The sequence below is a fragment of the Diabrotica undecimpunctata genome, chromosome 9 (genome assembly GCF_040954645.1).
Source record: "Diabrotica undecimpunctata isolate CICGRU chromosome 9, icDiaUnde3, whole genome shotgun sequence".
In the NCBI taxonomy this organism is placed as follows: Eukaryota; Metazoa; Arthropoda; class Insecta; order Coleoptera; family Chrysomelidae; genus Diabrotica; species Diabrotica undecimpunctata.
Genome location: NC_092811.1, coordinates 11,972,269 through 11,992,883, shown reverse-complemented (window position 1 = coordinate 11,992,883; position 20,615 = coordinate 11,972,269). Strand labels below are relative to the sequence as shown.

Below are 20,615 nucleotides of genomic sequence, written 5' to 3'. Positions count from 1 at the left end.
ATGTAATCTTCCGGATACGGCACGTATTCATCACTAGAGTTGTCCCCGAATAAGGTATCGCAACTTGAATCGTAGTTATTGTCTTCTCCATCATCTGAAAAACAAAAGATATAGTCAATTTACTGAAGTAGTTATAAGGCCCTTAATCTACCCTTAGCACATTATAAGTCGTGTCTTGCTATGACAAATTACATAATAATCATAACAAAACAGTTGACCAAGTCATGACATAAAACTTTTGCCAAATTTGTTAATTTCCATATTCATAATAAAAACAGTTGGAAATATTTTGTTAGATTTTTTAATTTTAATTAATGTCAGTTTTTACATAAGGAAAACTGTAGTATTACTTGTAATTTCGAATATCTGTTTGATTAAAAAAACAAAAGATATTAAACTATACATTTGAAGTCAGAGCAGAACTGTTTACCTCCAAGTTAACACTTGGACACATTGTGAAAGTATATGGCACTTTCCCTATAACAATAAAAAATAGGTACCATTGAATATAACAAAATATTCCTACGTGAATTTTATATTTTATAAAAAAGATACTTACATTTTTCTTGGCGAACTTCATTCTTGCCTGTAGAATAGTCACTACTTGTTGATGAAATTGGCATTTGTAGGTTAGAATTCTCATTTTTCATGGTTTGTATTATATTTTTGTCAATACTCTCGCTCGCAGTTAAAATATTATCATTTAAAGCTAACTGTAACATTATCTTTCCCCTTGAAGTCATTTCAATTATCAATGTGAGCAATATTACTTAACACAACTTAAATTCGCAAAACACGTGTTAATCACAACAATCGTTTTTGTCAAATGGTGAACAGCTCATTCACAGCTAGCTGTTACGTGCATGAAGGCGGTATGTTACAGAACTTGATCAGGACACTAGTGGACGAAGGAGGTATGTGCTATTTATGTTTCATACCTCCTTCATCCACTACAAATATAAGTAGTTGTTGATACATACCTCCTTCTGGACATTAGTATTTCTCTTAATATGGCTCTTAGAGTGCTACTGTTAGTTCCACAAAACATATTAACACATACCTCCTTCATCTACGAGAATAACTAGATTTTTGTAAAAATGTTACATACCTCCTTCATCCACTCAGCCCTTCAATTGTAATTGAAAATATTTTTATTTTCAATTAAATTGTGATTTATTGGCATTAAGTATAGTAGATAACATAGAAAGGCCGTCAAAAAATATATTAATAAATATATTTTCACCAAATTGGTGAATGAGATTTTTGTTTATATAGTAATAATTACATTATTATTAACACTAGAATGGCTGATGTGTAGATACCTCCTGTAATGGCTGAGGGGATCGTTTTAGCATTATTAGCAGACATTGTGTGTGTTCAAATTGACAATAAATGCCTCAATCAACATGTTAATTTATTAATATTTAATTAAAATGTTGTATTAAAATGTGAAAACATTTTTTTTAAATGTTTCCTTTACTTTGTGAGCCAAATTTTACTAATATAAACCAGGAAACTGACGATTTTGGAAGGCACTCTTTGATGAAGATATCTAACAATTGCTTTTGATAAATTTGAGAGCCAACCGTTAAGAGCTTTCATCTGGGTAACAAATGTTACTTGTTACTTTCAGTCTGTGAATTATTTCGAAAAGTGTTTCAATATTGTAAGATTTTATGGACTTTACAAACAGAAAAGTGAAACATACAGGGGGTATGTTAATCACTGTTGGAAATAGCTACGAAGTTTTCATTATCTAAACTATGGATTTTTTTATTTATTTAAAAAGTTTGGCAACACGTCGAGACCTCTGATTTCTAATTTTTGAGAAAAAAGAGAGTGAACGTGGTCAAAGCTGTGATATGGAAAAGCGTAGGAAAATCCAAAGCGTGGGAAAGTTGTAATTGGTATCAAATTGACGCTTGACGCGAAATTTATTATTTTACCAGTTTGCAAGTATTCCACAAACAAAATTTCTATTGCGTCATAAAAAACTGATGCTAACATCTCCTTGGACGATTTATGGACAAGTACACGTTTCGGAGCCAAAGAACCAGGTTTACACCACTCTTTCGCGTTTTGTTTTGAGTCAGGATCAATCCTCAACAAACATAAGTCGTTTTAGTGACTTTTCATTTATTAAACAATTAGTAATCACATCGGGATAAATGGGGACTGTAAGGCGGATGTTCTAAGTCTTTCTGTTTCATCTTTCCACATAAACCTTGTACTTAATTAGCCACATAACTAGCTCTAGTGAAGGCCAAATGTTTACCTCTGTGTCAAAATTCAATATTAGTCCTTTTAGTGACTGCTTTAATGTACCTAACACTTGAGAATCAGATGGCGATAAGTTAAGGCAGTCAAAAAATGTTCTAAAGTCCTTCATTTTCATCCGTTCACCTATATCTTGTACTTTATGAGCCACCTAAAAAGTAACTAGCTCCAGAGAAGGCCAAATGTCTACATCCGCGTTAAAATTCAACATTAGTCTTTTTATTTTTTAGTGCTTTAATTTATCAAGCACTTAGGATTCACCCGGTGATAAGTCAGGTCAAAAGAATGTTCTGTCTTTCCATTTCATACTTCCAAAATATATCTTGAACTGTGTGAGCCACACGGGAAGAGAAGATGAAAATACAATATTTTTGACATATGACCTTTTGATATATGACAACCCGTCTACATCCCACACCCGAAATCACCGATAACCTGAAAAAAATGAACAATTATAGATAAAATAGGAACCTATTTTAAATCATTTGATTTAAACTGTACAAACTCCTTTGGTAGATAGTAAAAAAATAATGAAAAGTGGAAATATTATTGTGTTCACATTAAAACTAATTTTCTTTAGAAGAAGAAAATTTCTTTAATTTGGCGAATAAAAATCTCTCACCAATATCTATGAAAACATCTTTAAAATTGTCGAAGCGATGCAGAAAATTTCACATAATATAGATCTTAACACGTCTAATTTCCATGGCCTACGTGCTCCTATTTGTCCTATTACTAACGGACTGCTAAGCGTGAATCCGGTATTTGCTTATTGTATCGGTGACTAATAATCAAAATGGGCTGAGTTTACCGAAAGTACATGCTGATTTTAGCCGCAAATGTCAAACATGGAACAAAAAATTTCGGTATAGCAGTGTTGGCATGTTTTTATAATGTAGATGCTGTATGCTTCAAATATAAAAAGATAAAGCTTTAGAAAAGTACATTTTGTTTATATTATGTTATGAATTCTGCAATTTTTGATTTATATAAAACAACAGTGAGAAAATATTTGTTTCTTTGTAGATTAATTGCAGTTAATTAATAATTATTTTTAGCAATTACCCTTTGATAGATTAGGGAATAGATTTGGCAATCGTCAAATCAGCAGTTGCCAGATTACAACAGATGTTTACAATTAATCTCGACAGAGATAAATATCTACTCGGTATTGCTTTATATAAATTAAAAATTGCAGAATTCATAAAATAGTTTATTCAAAATGTACTTTTTAAAAGCTTTATCTCTTTATATTTGAAGTACACAACATATGCATTATACAAACATGCCAACACTGCCAAACCGAAATATTTTTGACATTTGCGGCTATATTCAGCTTGTACTTTCGGTAAACTCAACCTCAAAATGTTATATTACGTTAGCTAAATACCCTGATGAAAAAGTTTATTTAAAAGTTGCGTCAAAATAATCAAAAATAGTGAGTTCCATCAGTCAGTAAACTTTGACAGTTTGGATAAATGTTGTCGATTTATTTTCATTTATGAAAAAATATATAAATGCCTTACACTAAACATGTTATACATGAGAATAAATCATAATTTCATTTCAAATTCATTTCATATTTAAAAAAATTCCTGAAATAAAAATTGTAAAATGATATTTACAATTTTTGTCAGGAAATTTCAATTTACACTACGAAAATAAGTCACAAAGCCAGTCGACCTGTCACTATTTTACGGTATATGCGTCGAAATCGAGGTTCAGTAGTTTTTTAGATTAGTAACCTAAGTGGTTTTTTTTTCGATTATCTCGGGAATGGCCCACTAAAAAATGATATGTCTAAATTGACCCGTATATACTTTTTCCAATTAGCATTTCCATATTACAGTGACACTTTGTAAATAACCAAGCCGACTTTTGATAGTAACAAGGCATTTATTTCACACGAACATTACACAAATACAAAAAGCGGCTCTTGGAAAAGACAATAGATTGAGAGGAAAGACATACCTACTATGTCGTATGTCCCGACCATGCTTGGTTTGTGTTTTCTTGATCAATATAAGATTTAAAATAAATCAATGCGTGTCGCAAATTAAAAGAAAATTGATTTAATAAATAATAAACAACTGAACCGAAACCATTTTTAAAAGTGCTTGAATATTTCTCACAAATCCCTGGTCAAAGTTTACTGAATGATACTTTATAAGAATGTCCTGCTGTGCAGGATTTCTATTATACTAAATTTTTATAAACAATTGTAGGTATATACAAACGACACTGTTATTGTCAGTTTATGAGTTTGTATAGGTATAGGGCAAGTGAAGATACAGTTTTATTTTTACAACCATAATCCCCCTATGGATTATATTAACCACAAGAGAGATTATAGTTGTAAAATACGTTGAGACATTCATTGGTGCGTGCTAAGGTCGTTGACAGCTAGAAATACTATATCTTTACTTACACTATAATAATATTTCAGGATCTCGTCATTGGTAATGTCCCGGAAGAGCTGTGTCTTGTTTATCTAAATCTATAATTGTCTTATAACAATTCTAAAACATTTTTAAAATATTAATTGTTAATTTAATAAGACATTAATACTCATCTAATGATTTTACGAGATTTTGAAATAAATCTACATATTTCTACTTTTGGTTGAAAATAAAGCTCTACTAACAATAATAAAAACTTTTCTGTGGTATATAAAGTTTCCACAATTTATAAAGAGACTAGTGAATATATTGCAAAATTCTTGGAAACACTCTTAGATTGATTTCTAAATGAAGAATTATATATAAAAAAATATATTTCCAAACAACATATCAGTAACTTGTCTCAGGTAATCTTCACCGCTCGTCTCTGATATTCTGCTAATATCATAGTTCCACTTTCTGTTTTCTGTTGTGTTTCCAGTTTGCATACTGTTTTGCTCTTTTACATTGCTGTGTTCCATAAGATTTTGTTCGTTCGACATTCTTTAACCAAATCATAATCTAGTCTAAGTATGGAAGAGTGTCTAAGAGTAATTGTATTGTGACCTTATGGATAGGTGCGAAATATGGTATTCAGAGATATTTTTTAAGTTTGGGGACAGAAAATACTCACATGGGGCTAAGTCTGGCGAATATGGTAGGTGGTCGAACAATTTGCATTTCGATGTATAAACCGAAGCGATTTTACCTCAAATCAGAGTCAAAACAGTCCAATAGAACTGCAAAGTACGCACCTGTTATTGCGGTACGATTTTTGAAGTATTCAGTGTCAATAATATTTTTTCTATATCAAAAAATACTTGTCATGACATTCGGGGCCTATCTGGTGGCCTTGACCTCTTTCGGTGGACCTTTCCTTCTTTGTTTTATCATTGCTAAATGAGTTTCTGTGAAACTAGGACGGGCATAATCAATGATAATCGTGAATCACGAACTTCAACTTTTTAAAATGTCATTGTTGCTAATGTCAGAGCAAACCGTTGATTCCTTTTCATGACGGCTGAAATCAGACCAATCGTTGTTTCAGCTTGAAGTTTTGAAGATCAAGAGGTTCTCACGTAACGACATCTACGGAAGGTTAAATACAAAAATAAAATGGCACAAGAAAATAGCTTCCGAATGACTTCAGTACTACAGTTTTGTTCAATATTCCTTTCTGATGCAGCCTATATTATTTAAGACGTTCTTCTACACATCGGTGAGTTGCCTGTCAAAATTTAAGCACTTTCTGTTACAGTTTGTATATGACTACTCTCAAATCCATTTATTTATCTTGTCTATTTCTATTTTAACTGTCTGTCTGAGATTTTTGGACTAACATCTTTAAATACATAAATATTCCTCCTTATTTTATCTAAATATTTTTCACTGGGAGCATATTAAATCTATAAATAGCTAGAAGTCACAGGGAGCCAAATCTGAAGAATTCGTGGCTCAGACGCGATTCAAGATGCAATTCATATATTTTTGTGATTGTTACGATCAAATTATACCACTATGGCGAAAAAGCAAGAGCTATTTAGCTTTTTCTTCTTTATTTGTGGTTTCTGTAATTTCTTCTGTATTGTTGATGGTCTTTTTTCCTCGAGGTAGTCGATGAACAAAATACCTTGAATATTCCAAAACATACAAACCCTCTTCAACTGATGTTTACGTCTTTGGCTGCCTTTGGTCGCTTTCATCTACTGCTGCTTACTTAGCTGACTGCCGATTCGACTTCTGAATGATATGCTGGATCAAAAAGTCTCCGTTTATTGCGCTGAACTAATTACAAACAACGGCCTGAATCATTCAATTTAAGTGGACTAAAATGATTTTGCAGGCGTTCTTGATATTTACCGGGACAACTGCCGAATTTGGGCGACCATAACGTTCAGAAATATTTGTACCTATACGGCCATGTTAAAAATCAAAATACCGCCTGTTAATAGATGTTTCCGACGAGAGGAAATTCAAGTTACCAGGCTCTCGATTTACTCGAACAGTATTGGGCCGTTAGGTAGACTTACAAAAATAAATTTTTGTATAGAAAAAATTGCCTAGAAAATATAATTTTCAATTCTCTTTAAATGCAGTAGTGAAATAGTGGTGAAAGTATTAACCTACAACAACTTTACAGAATTTTTACATGTAGAGCTCTATTTTCAACGAAATCGACCAGTTGCTTGGACAAAATATTTTGAATAAATAAAAAAAATGACAGCACAAACGTTATTAAACCAAACTTTTGTCTTTCAGCCACACAATATGTACCAAGACTTAACTTAAAATTATCAACTAAATCTTAAGAGTTGTTTACAAAATTGACGTCATTTTTTCTACATTTCTTGTAGCCAGTATTGTACATATTAACATTATTGACTAGAAATTTATCGATACGTGTTAAATATTTGTATAACTTTTACAATAGCTAAATCCACATGTTTATTCGTTTTGTGATATAGTAACTAGATTATATTTAGGTTTAAATAAATTCATAAATTCTTTTTTTATTATATTAGATGTATTTACAAGCAAGGGGTTATATTTTGTAAAGTATTTTTTGTATTAAACACTAAACTTAAGTCTCAATGGTTTATCTATTACACACTAGATAGTTTATTTTATCTAGGAGTAAAATAACTACGTGAATCATATTGGTTGTGGTGGTTATTTAGAATGATACAAATACGTATGGGTTATTATATATATATTTATTATTATTATATACATTTATTACAAGTTTTTCTATTCAGTTTACTACACAATCCATTGCATGCCATTAACAGTTCAATTTGACGTTTACATTTTCGCACAGTATTTTCAGGAGAGTAGATATTTTATTGTCGATTTGATTTACTGAACGTATCTTTTATGAGATAGTTGTCAGAGTTGTCATGCGCACAACACAGACAAAGACCAGTTTCCAAAAACTAATAAGTTTTATAGATAAAATATATTTTTCTTCCTGATGTCATGTTCAGGTAATGCCTTTAAAAGCATACTCTCCATGAAACATTTTTCTTCCCACAGAATTTTTTAATTATGGACTCTGGATCGACATTTAGACATATACAAGGATTCTGAAGATTTCATGAGGGGATATCACATTATAATGTGTGGAGCAAGACGCGATATTTGCCGCTCATAATCCAAGGTAAAATAGTGGGAAGAAGAGGAATATATTGCCTAAAACACCTAAGGCAATGGTATGCTCGGAGCTCAAAAAAACTCAAACTCGCTCAAAATCAGACTATGAGAACCAGTGCTTCTCTTATTGAGACTACAATGTGCATAACGTACAACGTACAGAGACTTCTGGAAATAGTATTCTTGTAAAGTAGTATGCACTTAATTTCCTTTAGCTCTTTGCATCCAAAAATCTTTGCTGTGGATATGATAAGACTAAATCTTCGGCAATGGTAATACTTAAATACTCTGAGGATTCTTAACACAATAGTATATGATGCATAAGTGTTTTCATTAATACCTACGAACCACGAAAAATAGTTTCGGGCAGTTTTCTTAAAAAAATGTCAGGCCAGCAGTGCGGTAGGTCAGTTGCCGGCCGGCTGTTTGCCCGACCGGTTGTTGTATCGTCCAATATTCCTTTTAGAGTTTTTGTAGCTACTTCAAACACAGATTTTATTATTTTGCTTTCTCCCAAACTTGGAAACCACTATGTACACATTGAGTCATACGAATTTTCAACCTGTTTTGCCACATAGTGGTGTTTGTTAAATCTCCAAACATCCATACCAAATGTTATGTTTAGATCTTTCAGATAATACCGCATCCGACTGTTTGTATTGAATCCATTATCTCCTATAGGTGGCAAACTATCTTATCCACTTATAATATCTTATCCACTTATTCATAAAGATAATACATTTCAGCGTTTCAATTCAGTATTTAGTACAGTTTTGAAATCATCACACCCTTTTCTGCTCTAGCGCTGCCGTCGATCGGTCTTATTTTTTACGGCCGAAAAAATATTGTTTTTGAATTACAAGTGAGGATTCTGACAACTATTTCGTACTTTAATAAATGTGGTAAACATAACTGTCAACATTGTGTATCATAAATTTATTGGACAAATGAATATGAAATCACTTTACAGATACAAAATGTACAGACTGACCAAATCCTCTTTTATCTCTGTCCTTGATAGGCGCAGTGATTTTTGATAGGTCATTTTTTTCTCTCAGAGACTATAGAATCTTTTCTGTCCTTGTTGCCATGCTCTCTCTTCTTTTATTGCTCATATTATGTTTTTTTAATTAGTAGGTTATATTTTCTACTATCCTTATTAAACAGGAGCACTGTACAAAAATGGCAAGGTTCATTAAACATATGCATTGACGAAAATACGTCCCACAAACAACGTAACGACTATCACAAGAAAAAATTTACATTACAAATTACATCAAATTTTTCCCTTTTTTTTTGCTTTACCACTAAGTATACAACGTAAAAAGTATATCTGTATAGCGCAGAGGCGGGTCTAGACATTTGCCTTGGGAGGGAAATTTCCAACATGAAACGCCAACCAAAAGACATAAAAAAGATAAACGCAAACTATGTAAAAGACATAAATAATAGATTATATTTATGTCTATATAAATAATATAGTTTTCTTTAATTTTAGTCCTTCTTGGGGGGATTTCCTCCTTTTTTGCTCCCCGTGTATCCGCCCCTGGTTAAGCGAGTTCGAAGCATAGAAAAGTAATATCCAATACTGAAAGATTTATATATAGCCACCCTAATGACTCAAATAGAATGTATCTTGATCTGAGTACTTGTTTTTTAGGGATTCAGGTTCATAAGAAATAAATAATTTACCAGTTGTTCAGCACAATAATCAAAAATTACCAATTTTAGAGTAGGTAAACCTTGCGTTACTCAGACTATGTGGATTCAGCTATTGCTTATTTTTGTGTTCTAAATTATTGATTCCCTTAGAATTTGTGAAATATTTAAGACTATGCATTTATTATATTTTTTGTACATATACCAAAGATTGTATTTATAGAAAATACAATATTTCTGGAAAAGTTTTGTTTTTTTTTTCTTCTGCACTTTTATGTAAAATTGAAGGCGTGCGGCCAATGGCTGAACACTTGGGAGGACTTCGAAACAAAGTTAACAAGTTTCAAAACGCAATTTTCGTGCACTGCTTTGCACACAGGCTAAATTTAGTTCTAGCGCAATCGGTCACACTCAATAAGACTTGTATTTTGCCAAACCTTGAGCGGAATGGCTGCTTTTTTAAATTGTCTAAAAGGACACATGCTTTAGATGTCATTCTTCTGAAAAGATTTCCTCAGGCAGCTCACACCAGATAGAACTACAATGGTAGGTGAGTAAAAACAGTTTCCCAATATCAACAATCCCTAATAGAGGGCTTTTTTAAGTATTTTGGAGCATAAAGACCGTTGGGACCCTGAAACTGTAAATTTTTTAAGAGGTTATTTGGAATTACACAAACGGGATTTTGATTTTAATTTTTTGCTTAAGTATTTTCTGAAACATTTCCTTATACAGACATTTTATTTGATGTATTGCAGACTAAATCGAATGATATTGGATTTTGCATTCAAAAAATTAACGAGTTCGAAGCCTAAATTAACAGACAGGGAACAATTTGATATCATCTGCTTGCGACCTCGAAGAGATGGAACAGAAGCGAAAACTCGTTAGAATTGACAATATAGGTGACACAAAAACATTTCCCAGCAGCTAAAGAAAGATGTAAAAACCTTTGTGAGTTAGGATTTGTGGAGTTAGGCAATTTTAATAAATACAGGGTGTTTCAAAAAAAGGTAACCCCGTCTCTAGGGTAGGTAAAAAACTGAAAAATTATTGGGGTTTGCTTAGTAAAACATTTTTGTAGCGCCATCCGTTTTGAAGATACAGGGCGTTGAAGAAAAAAAAAATTAACGCATTTTTTACGATTTTGCCGAAACTACTGGCAACATTGTAATGAAATTGTATACGAATATGTTTTGGAAGCTGATACATCCCATGAATTTGTTTTTATATCTGATTCTCATAGAGGGCGCTAGTTACACGGATCGTACTAAGTATTAGTCAATATAACTTTTTTAAGAGTATAATTATCAATCAAAATTTCAAGTAAAATTAAACATCATTCAATTTTTACACGAAAAAGGTACTCTTGGTAAAACTCGATACTGTGTACCGTTTTCGGAATATTTTGATTTGAAAATTATGAAGTAATAATTGATGCTGGTATAAAATAGTTAGTAATTAAACAAACTCACAAGAAGAAAATTCAATTATTAATGACTAAGAACATAAAATAAAATTCAATTACAGTAAGTGTTCAAAATGCCCTCCGTTTTCGCGAATACACAAGTCTATTCTTTTTTCTAAAGATTCCATTAACCTTCTAAACGGTAGGGGATCTGCTATGATGTCATTAAATTGACGTTGAATTCGTTCTTCCAATTCTTGGCGTGAATTTACCTCTGTAGCATCGACTTTTTCCTTAATATACGACCAAACTGCGTAGTCCAAAGGGTTAAAATCGCATGACCGAGGAGGCCAATGAATCGGACCTTCTGCACCTCTACCAATCCATCGATTCGGAAAATGATTACTCAACCAATTACGACACCTTCTATCAAAGTTTGGTGGAGCTCCATCGTGCATAAAAAGTAAAGATCTTCGCTCGTTTAGCGTTAAATCTTCTAATATCTCGAATAAGGAATTGTTTAAAAAATCAAGATACATATCACCATTTAAATTTCCAGGTAGAATATGATAAACTATTAATTTGTTACCTAAAGTTGCTGCCCAAACATTAACTTTAAATGAGTGTTGGTAATGTGATACCCTTTTGACTCGTGGATTCTCATCACACCAGTAGTGTGCATTATGGGAGTTAAACATACCTTGTCGCGTAAAGGTGGCCTCCTCCGTAAAAAGAATGCATTTTAAAAAATTTGGATTGTGGGCTGTCCTTTGTTGCAATGTTTCACAAAAATCCACTCTAACCGGTAGATCATCTGGCAAGAGCTCTTGGACTTGTCTGTAATAATAAGGATGTAATTGCTGTTCTTTCAGTATCCGCCAAGTACTTAAAGAAGTATTTGTTTGTCTTGCTATATTCCTTACGCTAACTGTTGGATCTTGATCAAGTAAATTTAAAATTTTATTTTCTTTATTAATTGTTCTTGTTGTGCTTGGTCTACCAGAATTTATTTGGTCTCACATTCCCAGTTTCTCGACAACGTCGTTCAACGGCTCTAAATGTTTTTTTACTTGGTAAGTTTCTTCTAGAAAACTTTTCTGCATAACGTGTCACAGCTGCACTAGAACATCCTAAACATTCGCCTAAGGTTAATAACATGTCAGTGTATTCAACATTTGAGTACATTTTGATTTGATTTTACAAATAACAAGGTTTAAAAACTCTAATTATTGTTGATTTATCGTCATAACAATCAATAAATGTCAGATTTCCATGGCACACTTGGAGAAAATAGAGGTATACCTATTAGAACTTTATCATTATTACCAGCATCAATTATTACTTCATAATTTTCAAATCAAAATATTCCGAAAACGGTACACAGTATCGAGTTTTACCAAGAGTACCTTTTTCGTGTAAAATTGAATGATGTTTAAGTTTACTTGAAATTTTGATTGATAATTATACTCTTAAAAAAGTTATATTGACTAATACTTAGTACGATCCGTGTAACTAGCGCCCTCTATGAGAATCAGATATAAAAACAAATTCATGGGATGTATCAGCTTCCAAAACATATTCGTATAAAATTTCATTACAATGTTGCCAGTAGTTTCGGCAAAATCGTAAAAAATGCGTAAATTTTTTTTTCTTCAACGCCTTGTATCTTGAAAATGGATGGCGTTACAAAAATTTTTTACTAAGCAAACCCCAATTATTTTCAGTTTTTTACCTACCCTAGAGACGGGGTTACCTTTTTTTGAAACACCCTGTATGCCAACTGTAGATCTTTTTCCCGGAAAAGGCTTTTAATTATCTCAAAAAGCATTGTGCAAACTTTTTTGACATTCTTTCCCTGCATTCCCAACTGTGCGTTTCGAATGCTTCTCAACACTCAGTACAAACTGATACTAGTTCTAAAATGCTACCTATTCTTAAACAAACTGAACTGGATGAACCATAAATGATGAGGTTTCAAAATTATGTGAGTAGTGATGACAATCGCTGCTACAAGTTCGTCTGTAGAACGAAATTTTTTTGTACTAAACCGGATTAAAAACTTTGTTAGAAATTCCACAAGTGAGGAGAGGCCAGCTAACTTAGCGATTTTGTTTTTGTCAATTGAAAAAGAACTTATTAAAGAAATGTCTGGAAATTCCAGTTTTTATGAGTCTGTCGTCAACGAGTTTGCCAAGGATGAAAGAATAAAAGAACTGCACTACAAGTAAAAAGTTTAGTAAGTCTTTATAATTCCATTTAATTTGCATTCATTTCTTCAAATGTCACGGCACGCCACTCAAAATTAATACAGGCTTGAACGGAAGAATAATAAAACAAACTACAAGAACCTAAGCAAAATAAAAAAACCTATGAGGACAGCTATACGAAAAACACATATGATGGTAGTAAAGCACTGGTGATACTACGTATCTTCTGACCTCGGTTCCTTCTTCTTCTTTTTTTTTCACTGGCTTTACAACTCGGGGTGAGTCTTCGCCGCATCCCCTATCGCCCTCCATCCTCTACGATCTTGCCCTTCTATTTCCCATTGTTGTACCGAAATTCTAGATAAATCGGCTCCAACATCATTCTTCCATCATTTTCTCGGTCGGCCTACTGATCTACCATCTGGTTTTTCAAAAAACACTGTCTTTAACACTCTGCCATCCTCTGATCGTACCACGTGACCTGCCCATCTTATTCGGTTTGCCTTGATATGTCTAACTATGTTTTCAGTTCCATACAGACTCACCAATTCAGCATTGCGGCGTCTTCTTCAATCCCCTGTGAATTCATCTCTTTGAGGGTCAAATATTATTCTGAGAACCTTTCTTTCAAATACTAGAAGCTTATTGATTTCCCGCTGGTTGAGAGTCCATGGCGGGTAGCGAAGAGATCCAGAGAGTCGACAGATTCACTTACCTCGGAACTACCCTCAACGTACAATGGGACTACGCTCAAGAGATTAGATCCAGAATTGAAATGGCACGGTCTACATTTATTAAGTTGAGATCCTTGCTGTGCTGCAGTGATCTTAGTTTGGGAACCAAGATGCGAATAGTGAGGTGCTACGTTCTTCCAGTGTTACTGTATGGAGTTGAAGCCTGGACACTGACGCAAGCCACTGAAAAACGAATCGAAGCCTTCGAGATGTGGATATACAGAAGGATACTAAAAATATCTTATGTGGACCAATGTCACCAACGTTGAGGTCCTACAGCGCATGACAAAAGAAAAAGAAGTGCTTAATTTAATTAAACAACGCAAGCTTGAGTACCTCGGCCACGTGATGCGGAACGAAGAAAAATATCGAATTCTTCAACTTGTTATGCAGGGTAAAGTATTTGGCAGAAGAGGACCGGGACGCCGTCGTATCTCGTGGTTGAAAAATCTCCGACAATGGTTTGGGATGACCTCAGCGGAGCTGTTTCGCAGAGCAGTCAACAAAACCATGATAGCCTTGATGATCGCCAACATCCGGACCGGATAAGGCACTGAAGAAGAAGAAGAGAGTCCATGTTTCACTGCCATATGTAATAATTGAGCGAATAATCGACTTGTACAGTGTTAATTTAGATTTTCTTTTTAGCAGCTTCGATCTTAATAATGTTGAAAGGGAGTATAATGCTCTATTTCTTGCAGCTATCCTTGCTGAGACCTCCTTTTCTATGTGGTTGTCCGCTGTGATTATCGCCCCCAGGTATTTAAGATCCTTTACTACTTCGAAGTTGTGATCATTAATACTGATGTTCTGCCTATCTCTTGGTCTTGGATTTTTTATTCCTACCATATATTTCGTCTTTTCTTCATTTATTCGGAGACCCAGACTACCTGTTCCCTCCTCGAGTTGTGAAAACACCTCTGTAACGTCTCTTGTAGAATGCGTTATTGCATCTCTATCATCAGCAAAGGCCAGTTTGATCCTTGATCAGCAAATCCTACTGTCAGCTCAGACGATATTTTACTTATTACATATTCTAAAGCAAAATTGAACAGCAACGGTGACAAGGGGTCTCCCTGCCTAAGTCCTGAATTTATACCAAATAGCATCGATGTTCTGTTTCCTATCTTTACTTGCGCATATGAGTCTGTCACGCACATTTGCGTTAATTCAACTAATTTTCTTGGTATTCCCATTTCTAACATTGCTATCCACAATTTGCTTCTTTTTATGGAATCATATGCTTGCTGGAAACCTATGAAAATTTGGTGTACATTGCGGTTGAATTTCCAGTTTTTCTCTAATATTTGTCGGATGGTAAATATCTGATCTATAGTTGACCTTCAAGCACGAAAGCCGCAATTTTGCAAGATAATTGATAACACTTTATATGATGTGCTAATAAGTAAGCGATATGCCTCTTTAGTTTCGGAATTGTTCTTTGTTTCCTTTCTTATATATGGAAATTATAACGCTTCTATTCCATTCTTTAGGCATTTTCTGTTGTTGCCATACTCTCAGAATGATGTCATACAATTTTTGGTGTAAAAGCCCATCTTCCCAGTATCCGATGTGATCATTTTGTAAAATTCGTATCATTTAAACGAAATGTAACTGGAATGGTTGTCTAAAATTAATAATATTAGGTCATTTTTAGATGGTTCTGTGAAATCTGTCAAATTTTTCGGCCAGTCAACGAAAAAATCTTCATTAATCCATCCATTTTTAGACCACCGATAGATAGCACCACGGGATCCATCACCTTCAAAGCTATTGAATGTCGTTGACGACTTGACGAGGATACATGAGCATCAGTGGTGTGTAGACCTCAGTTGCATTCACAGTGCATACGACTGTAGACAGCTGTCAGCCGCTATCTTTGTGGGCGGGGTTTGTGATGTCAGTGGGTCAACAACATCAAAGGATGCCGCTTTTTCCCACGGTCGGCAAAATTTTCCCAGGCCCAACCGCCGCAACTCCTAATAATGGTTTAACCCTTTTCGCCGCTAGTAATTGATCCCACACGCTTCTGACCTTTTTCAGTCACCATTTTTCCTGGATCTTGCACTCCGGTCTCCTGTACATTAAATATATTTCTTGAGTAGTGTTAAAATTATGTTTTATATTATATTTGACAGCTTATTTTTCAAACTTAAACTGAAGTACACGGTACACCCATAACATATATTTGCCAGAAAATTTGCTTGATAAGCCATGTCTTTCAAAGAGTTAAAATGGAACACCAGTGGATCGAGCCGCTTCTATTATAGATCTACCTTCTTCGACCAACTTGAAACCAGTTTACTGACTTCTGGTTCAATTTTACTTTTACTCTTCCCGGCATTCTGTTTTTCTAATTTTAAACATGATTAAATCGTGATTTAAACAAAGATTTTGACAGATTCATAGCTGGAAACCTACAACACAAAAGTTCCTATCTCACAGTATCAACAGCTTAAATAATTTTTTATTACGTACTTCTTTCATTGAAAAAAGAAGAATTATTCCAAATAGTGGTGAAGTGACATAAAATTTTGGGTAGTACATATTTAAAAAATATATTTAACTTTGATAAAATAAAAGGCAGATATCGAGCATACTTTTCTTAATTTAATCTTGCCCAAGTAATTTCGCTATATAAAGCATCCTCAGGGGCATTGCGTCAAAGTACTTGTGCAAGATTAAATTAAGAAAAGTGTACTCGATATCTGCCTTTTATTTTATCAAAGTTCATTTATTCGAGCATTCAACCTTATATAAAAATATGTTTCAATTGTTATAATTTAATATATTTCTATGTAAATATTTGTATTGATCACGCTGTTTATTTTATTAAATGTAGAGTTATTGTATATAAAACAGAAATTATGATTTTTAACTTTTGTACTTACACGCAAGTTTTATGACATGAATACCTAGCATAACTGAATAAATTGTTGGAACATACTAATGTTTGCTTTGTTTGTTATAGTATCATGTATTTGCTTTGCTAAATCCTCTTTACATAGAGAAGTCTACATGTTTTGTAAGACAATAAAACCACAGTTTATGTTGATTCCATCCTATGAAAACGCCAACAACAATTAAGTATTTTCTAAGGCTTTTTCTGATTAACTGTTGACTGCTTAATTTTGTGGAATTTATTTCCTCAAAACATTTTTTGTTGAAGTTATACTTCTATACGCGCACTAATTCTCAGACGTAAGCATCAACTTGATGGTATCCAGAAAAAACCTTGAAGCTGATCCAATAAATTCATAGAATTCTACACAAACTTACCCATACACTGAGTTTTTAAACTTTGAAATCTCTTCCAAATTATAAAAAAGCTTTGTCAACCATTTCATTTAATATCAAAATAAAAGGGAAAGGCAAAAAGCAGTAGGTAGTGAACAAATTAGCAATCAGTAACTTTTCTTTATTTATCTAATTTATCAAACGTTAAGTACACATTCCATCAATGAAAACTTGCAAGATTTACAATAAACTTATTACTATAGTACAAAAAAAGTAAAATTTTTAAATCAACTTACAATTTGTGAAGTGAGAGAAAACTATAACATAAATACATAAATGAATATTGTGTATCGCATTAGGCGTACATGTGTCTTCTGTAACCGTTCTTTGCGGAACGTGCTAGACACAAGGCGGAGATGACACCAACAATCTACAAACAAAAAAAAATTAATCACAAAAAAATCATTGTTACTTTTTTCAATATGCATTGTTTTAGTTGTTTATAGGCAGTTGTTTGGAATTATATAAACAATATGTGGACAAAGATAGAATATAACATAATATAAGCTGCAAAAGAAAGTATGGGAGTCAGGAAAATTAACAAAAATATGAAAGGCATGTTTTAACACTAAAATTAGAGATATAGCATAAAGAAAATAAAGTATGTCTACACGACTGGATCAATAAAACAATTAACATCTACCGAAAATACAAAGATACAAGAAACTACATAAATAATAATGTACGACGTATAAAAAGAAATAACTCAACACGATTTACCAAATAGATGGATAACAACTTATATGAAGAGCAAGATTGAAAAAGTTATAAAGGTAGAAAACAAACTCATTTATAAATATAAACATTTTAACAAAAGATGCTGACTAATGGCATACATCAGAGAACTTTACAATTAAGGCAGCATTATGCATAGAGAAGCAAAAGAAGGGAGAAACTTTGTAGAATTGTTTTGGTCCGTACGGTATAAGATTTTATTCCACCTATTTCAAATCCTTTTCTGTATAAGGTTTTAATTCGGCGACTTCCACTTATATATTCGAACTAATCTTCAAAGAAAAACATTTTAGTGTCTCGTGAAATAGAATAAATGTATAAATATTTATTTTCTTCATACCAAATTGCCTGTTATGGAGTCTCACTCAAGACCGAAGTGAGAATCGTCTCGAGATTCAAGGTTAAGAGATCTTGAACAGGTCGGGTGTCTGGCAATTTTCGATAGGTACTAGGATTTGTCCAATTTGACCCATCGAAAGACAAGTAGATATTTCAATCTTCGTTTGCCCACCAGAGATGGAAGTGAAAGATAAAGTTTTTTTGTGATTTTATTGTTGAAAAACCTATAAAGTTTCCTTACTATATAATCTGCCTGTTTATGGGAGTGGAAGTGAAGCAGTGTCGGTAATTTATCAATATGTTCGCTTAGAAGCAGTTCTTCTTCCATTCAAAGATCCGGCTAAGTCTACAGTCAAAACAAGTATAGTGAAACCAAAAATTCACAGTTTTTACTGTTTTATTCTGTTTCAGCCGATAGCTACCAAGGTGAATATTTCCGTAATGTGGTCCATACAAAAAAGAAAGAAAATTTGTTACAGGAAAAAAATATACGTCACTTACCTCTACAATGGCGACACCAACAGCTACTCCTCCGAAAATTCTCGCAATTATGTCCCACTGTATTTTCAGTGCTTCTACGCATCCTCTATCGTTAATGCTGTTCATTAAGAACGTGTTTTCAGCTATCTGCAAGTTGGTTACGGGGCACGGATAGTTTATGTCGTTACAACAACTTCTAGGAACGGGTATGTCACCGTAGTCTTCAGCTCCCCGCACACCACAGCATTTAAACTAGAAAAGTTAAGTTATTTGGTAGAAATTCAGTAAACATTGTTGCAGAGCAACTACAATTACATAAATTAATTAGTGCTTTAAAAGTATATAAAGCATTAAATTCCTATCTAGGCGTTTTAGGCTCACAAATTCCATCTTCAGAGCTTTGCTACAATATAATAACTTAATTTAAGTAATTTTTAAATGTAACACATTCCATAGTTCAAAAAGATGAACAATTTTTTTCATAATTAAAAAAACTTAATTAGCTATAAGTATATATATTTACCTATATCTATTTAAAACTTACAATCCATCTGCCGAGAGTTGAGACTGCATGCAGACTGATTAGAACTAAAATCTATTTTACAATATTTAAGATAATTTTTTTAATCGTTAAATGATTTTATTTATTTATTTCTTATTCCAATAAATAAATAATATTATCTCCACTTGTGACTTACCAGTAAAGCTAGACTCTTTACTGATGATTATTTTTTGTTAAGTGGTTAAATGATAAACATCTCCAGGCCCATCTACAGAAAGTACTATGGAATCTCGAATCATGGACAAATTCTACCGGTCTTCAATTATCAGCAACAAAATCAAAGGCTATGTCATTTAAAAAAAATGAAGAAGTTATATCACTCCAGAATTAAAACTATTTAATAAAGAAATAAAATATGTTGAGAAAATTATATGTTTAGGTATGACATTTGACAACAGATTATCCTGGAATCATCACATTCATGATATAAAAACTGTTGTACACAATATGTGGGGAGCAGATAGTAAAACTCTAACTCTTATGTACAAGTCATTGATCAGGTTCAAACTCGATTACGCTTGTATTATCAGAAAAACCATATTTGATAAAACAACTCGATTGAATATAAAATAGTGCTCTGCGAACCATACTAGGCGCCTTTTATACTAGCCCTACTGAGAGATTACACTGTGAAGCTGGAGAAGTCCCCCTGGAATTCCGAAGAAAATAACTTTTAACTAACACATGCGGCATCAACACAGGCAAAATCCTATGAATCCTGTTAACTACTATGCAAATTCAGACTATTTTAGGAATATTTGTGAAAGGGTAAATAGATAACTCGAAGAACTTGGAATTCAAATTTCCAGATACCTATTGTTTACTAAATGTCACCACTGTTCCTCCTTTTACTGTTTCCATCCCAACTATCAATACCAAACTCTCCATATATAAATGGGCAGATAGCCATTCCAAAGTATTATATCAATATTTCCTCCAAGAACTCAAAACATACAGTAACCATAATCTTATATATTATATATTGATGCCTCTAAAACTATAGCATTTATGTTTAATAAAACAAAAATATTAATTAAAATCTCCAAATTAACATTCATTTACACAGCCACCCGCTATCCTCAATGCAATAAATTTTATGGTGGAAAATAGTATCAAGAATCCTGTCATTATTACGGATTCCCTAAGTTCTGTAACTGCCTTCAATAACTTATATCCTAGCCAACCAAGTCCACTACTTATTAACTCAACATTAGACCAACTATGAACATAAATGTTAACTCAATAATATATTATAATCAAAAACTTGTCAGATCAATGTGGAATAAATCAACATCCAAACTACGAGAAGTACAACATTCGATATTTCCG

The 20,615-nt window shown here is 33.1% G+C and overlaps 1 protein-coding gene across 1 annotated transcript in view; it reads right to left on the bottom strand.

Moving 5' to 3' along the window:
• Positions 1 to 17,270: 17,270 nt before the first annotated feature.
• The window catches only part of LOC140449536 (CD63 antigen-like), a 130,318-nt gene continuing 126,973 nt past the window's right edge, over positions 17,271 to 20,615 (bottom strand). Inside the window, exons 4-5 of the mRNA XM_072542739.1 lie at positions 18,746 to 18,976; positions 17,271 to 17,540 (exon numbers count right to left, since the gene is read on the bottom strand). Of these exons, the coding sequence (XP_072398840.1) occupies positions 17,466 to 17,540; positions 18,746 to 18,976 (306 nt within the window). The 3' untranslated portion in view covers positions 17,271 to 17,465. The remainder of the gene's footprint in view (positions 17,541 to 18,745; positions 18,977 to 20,615) is intronic.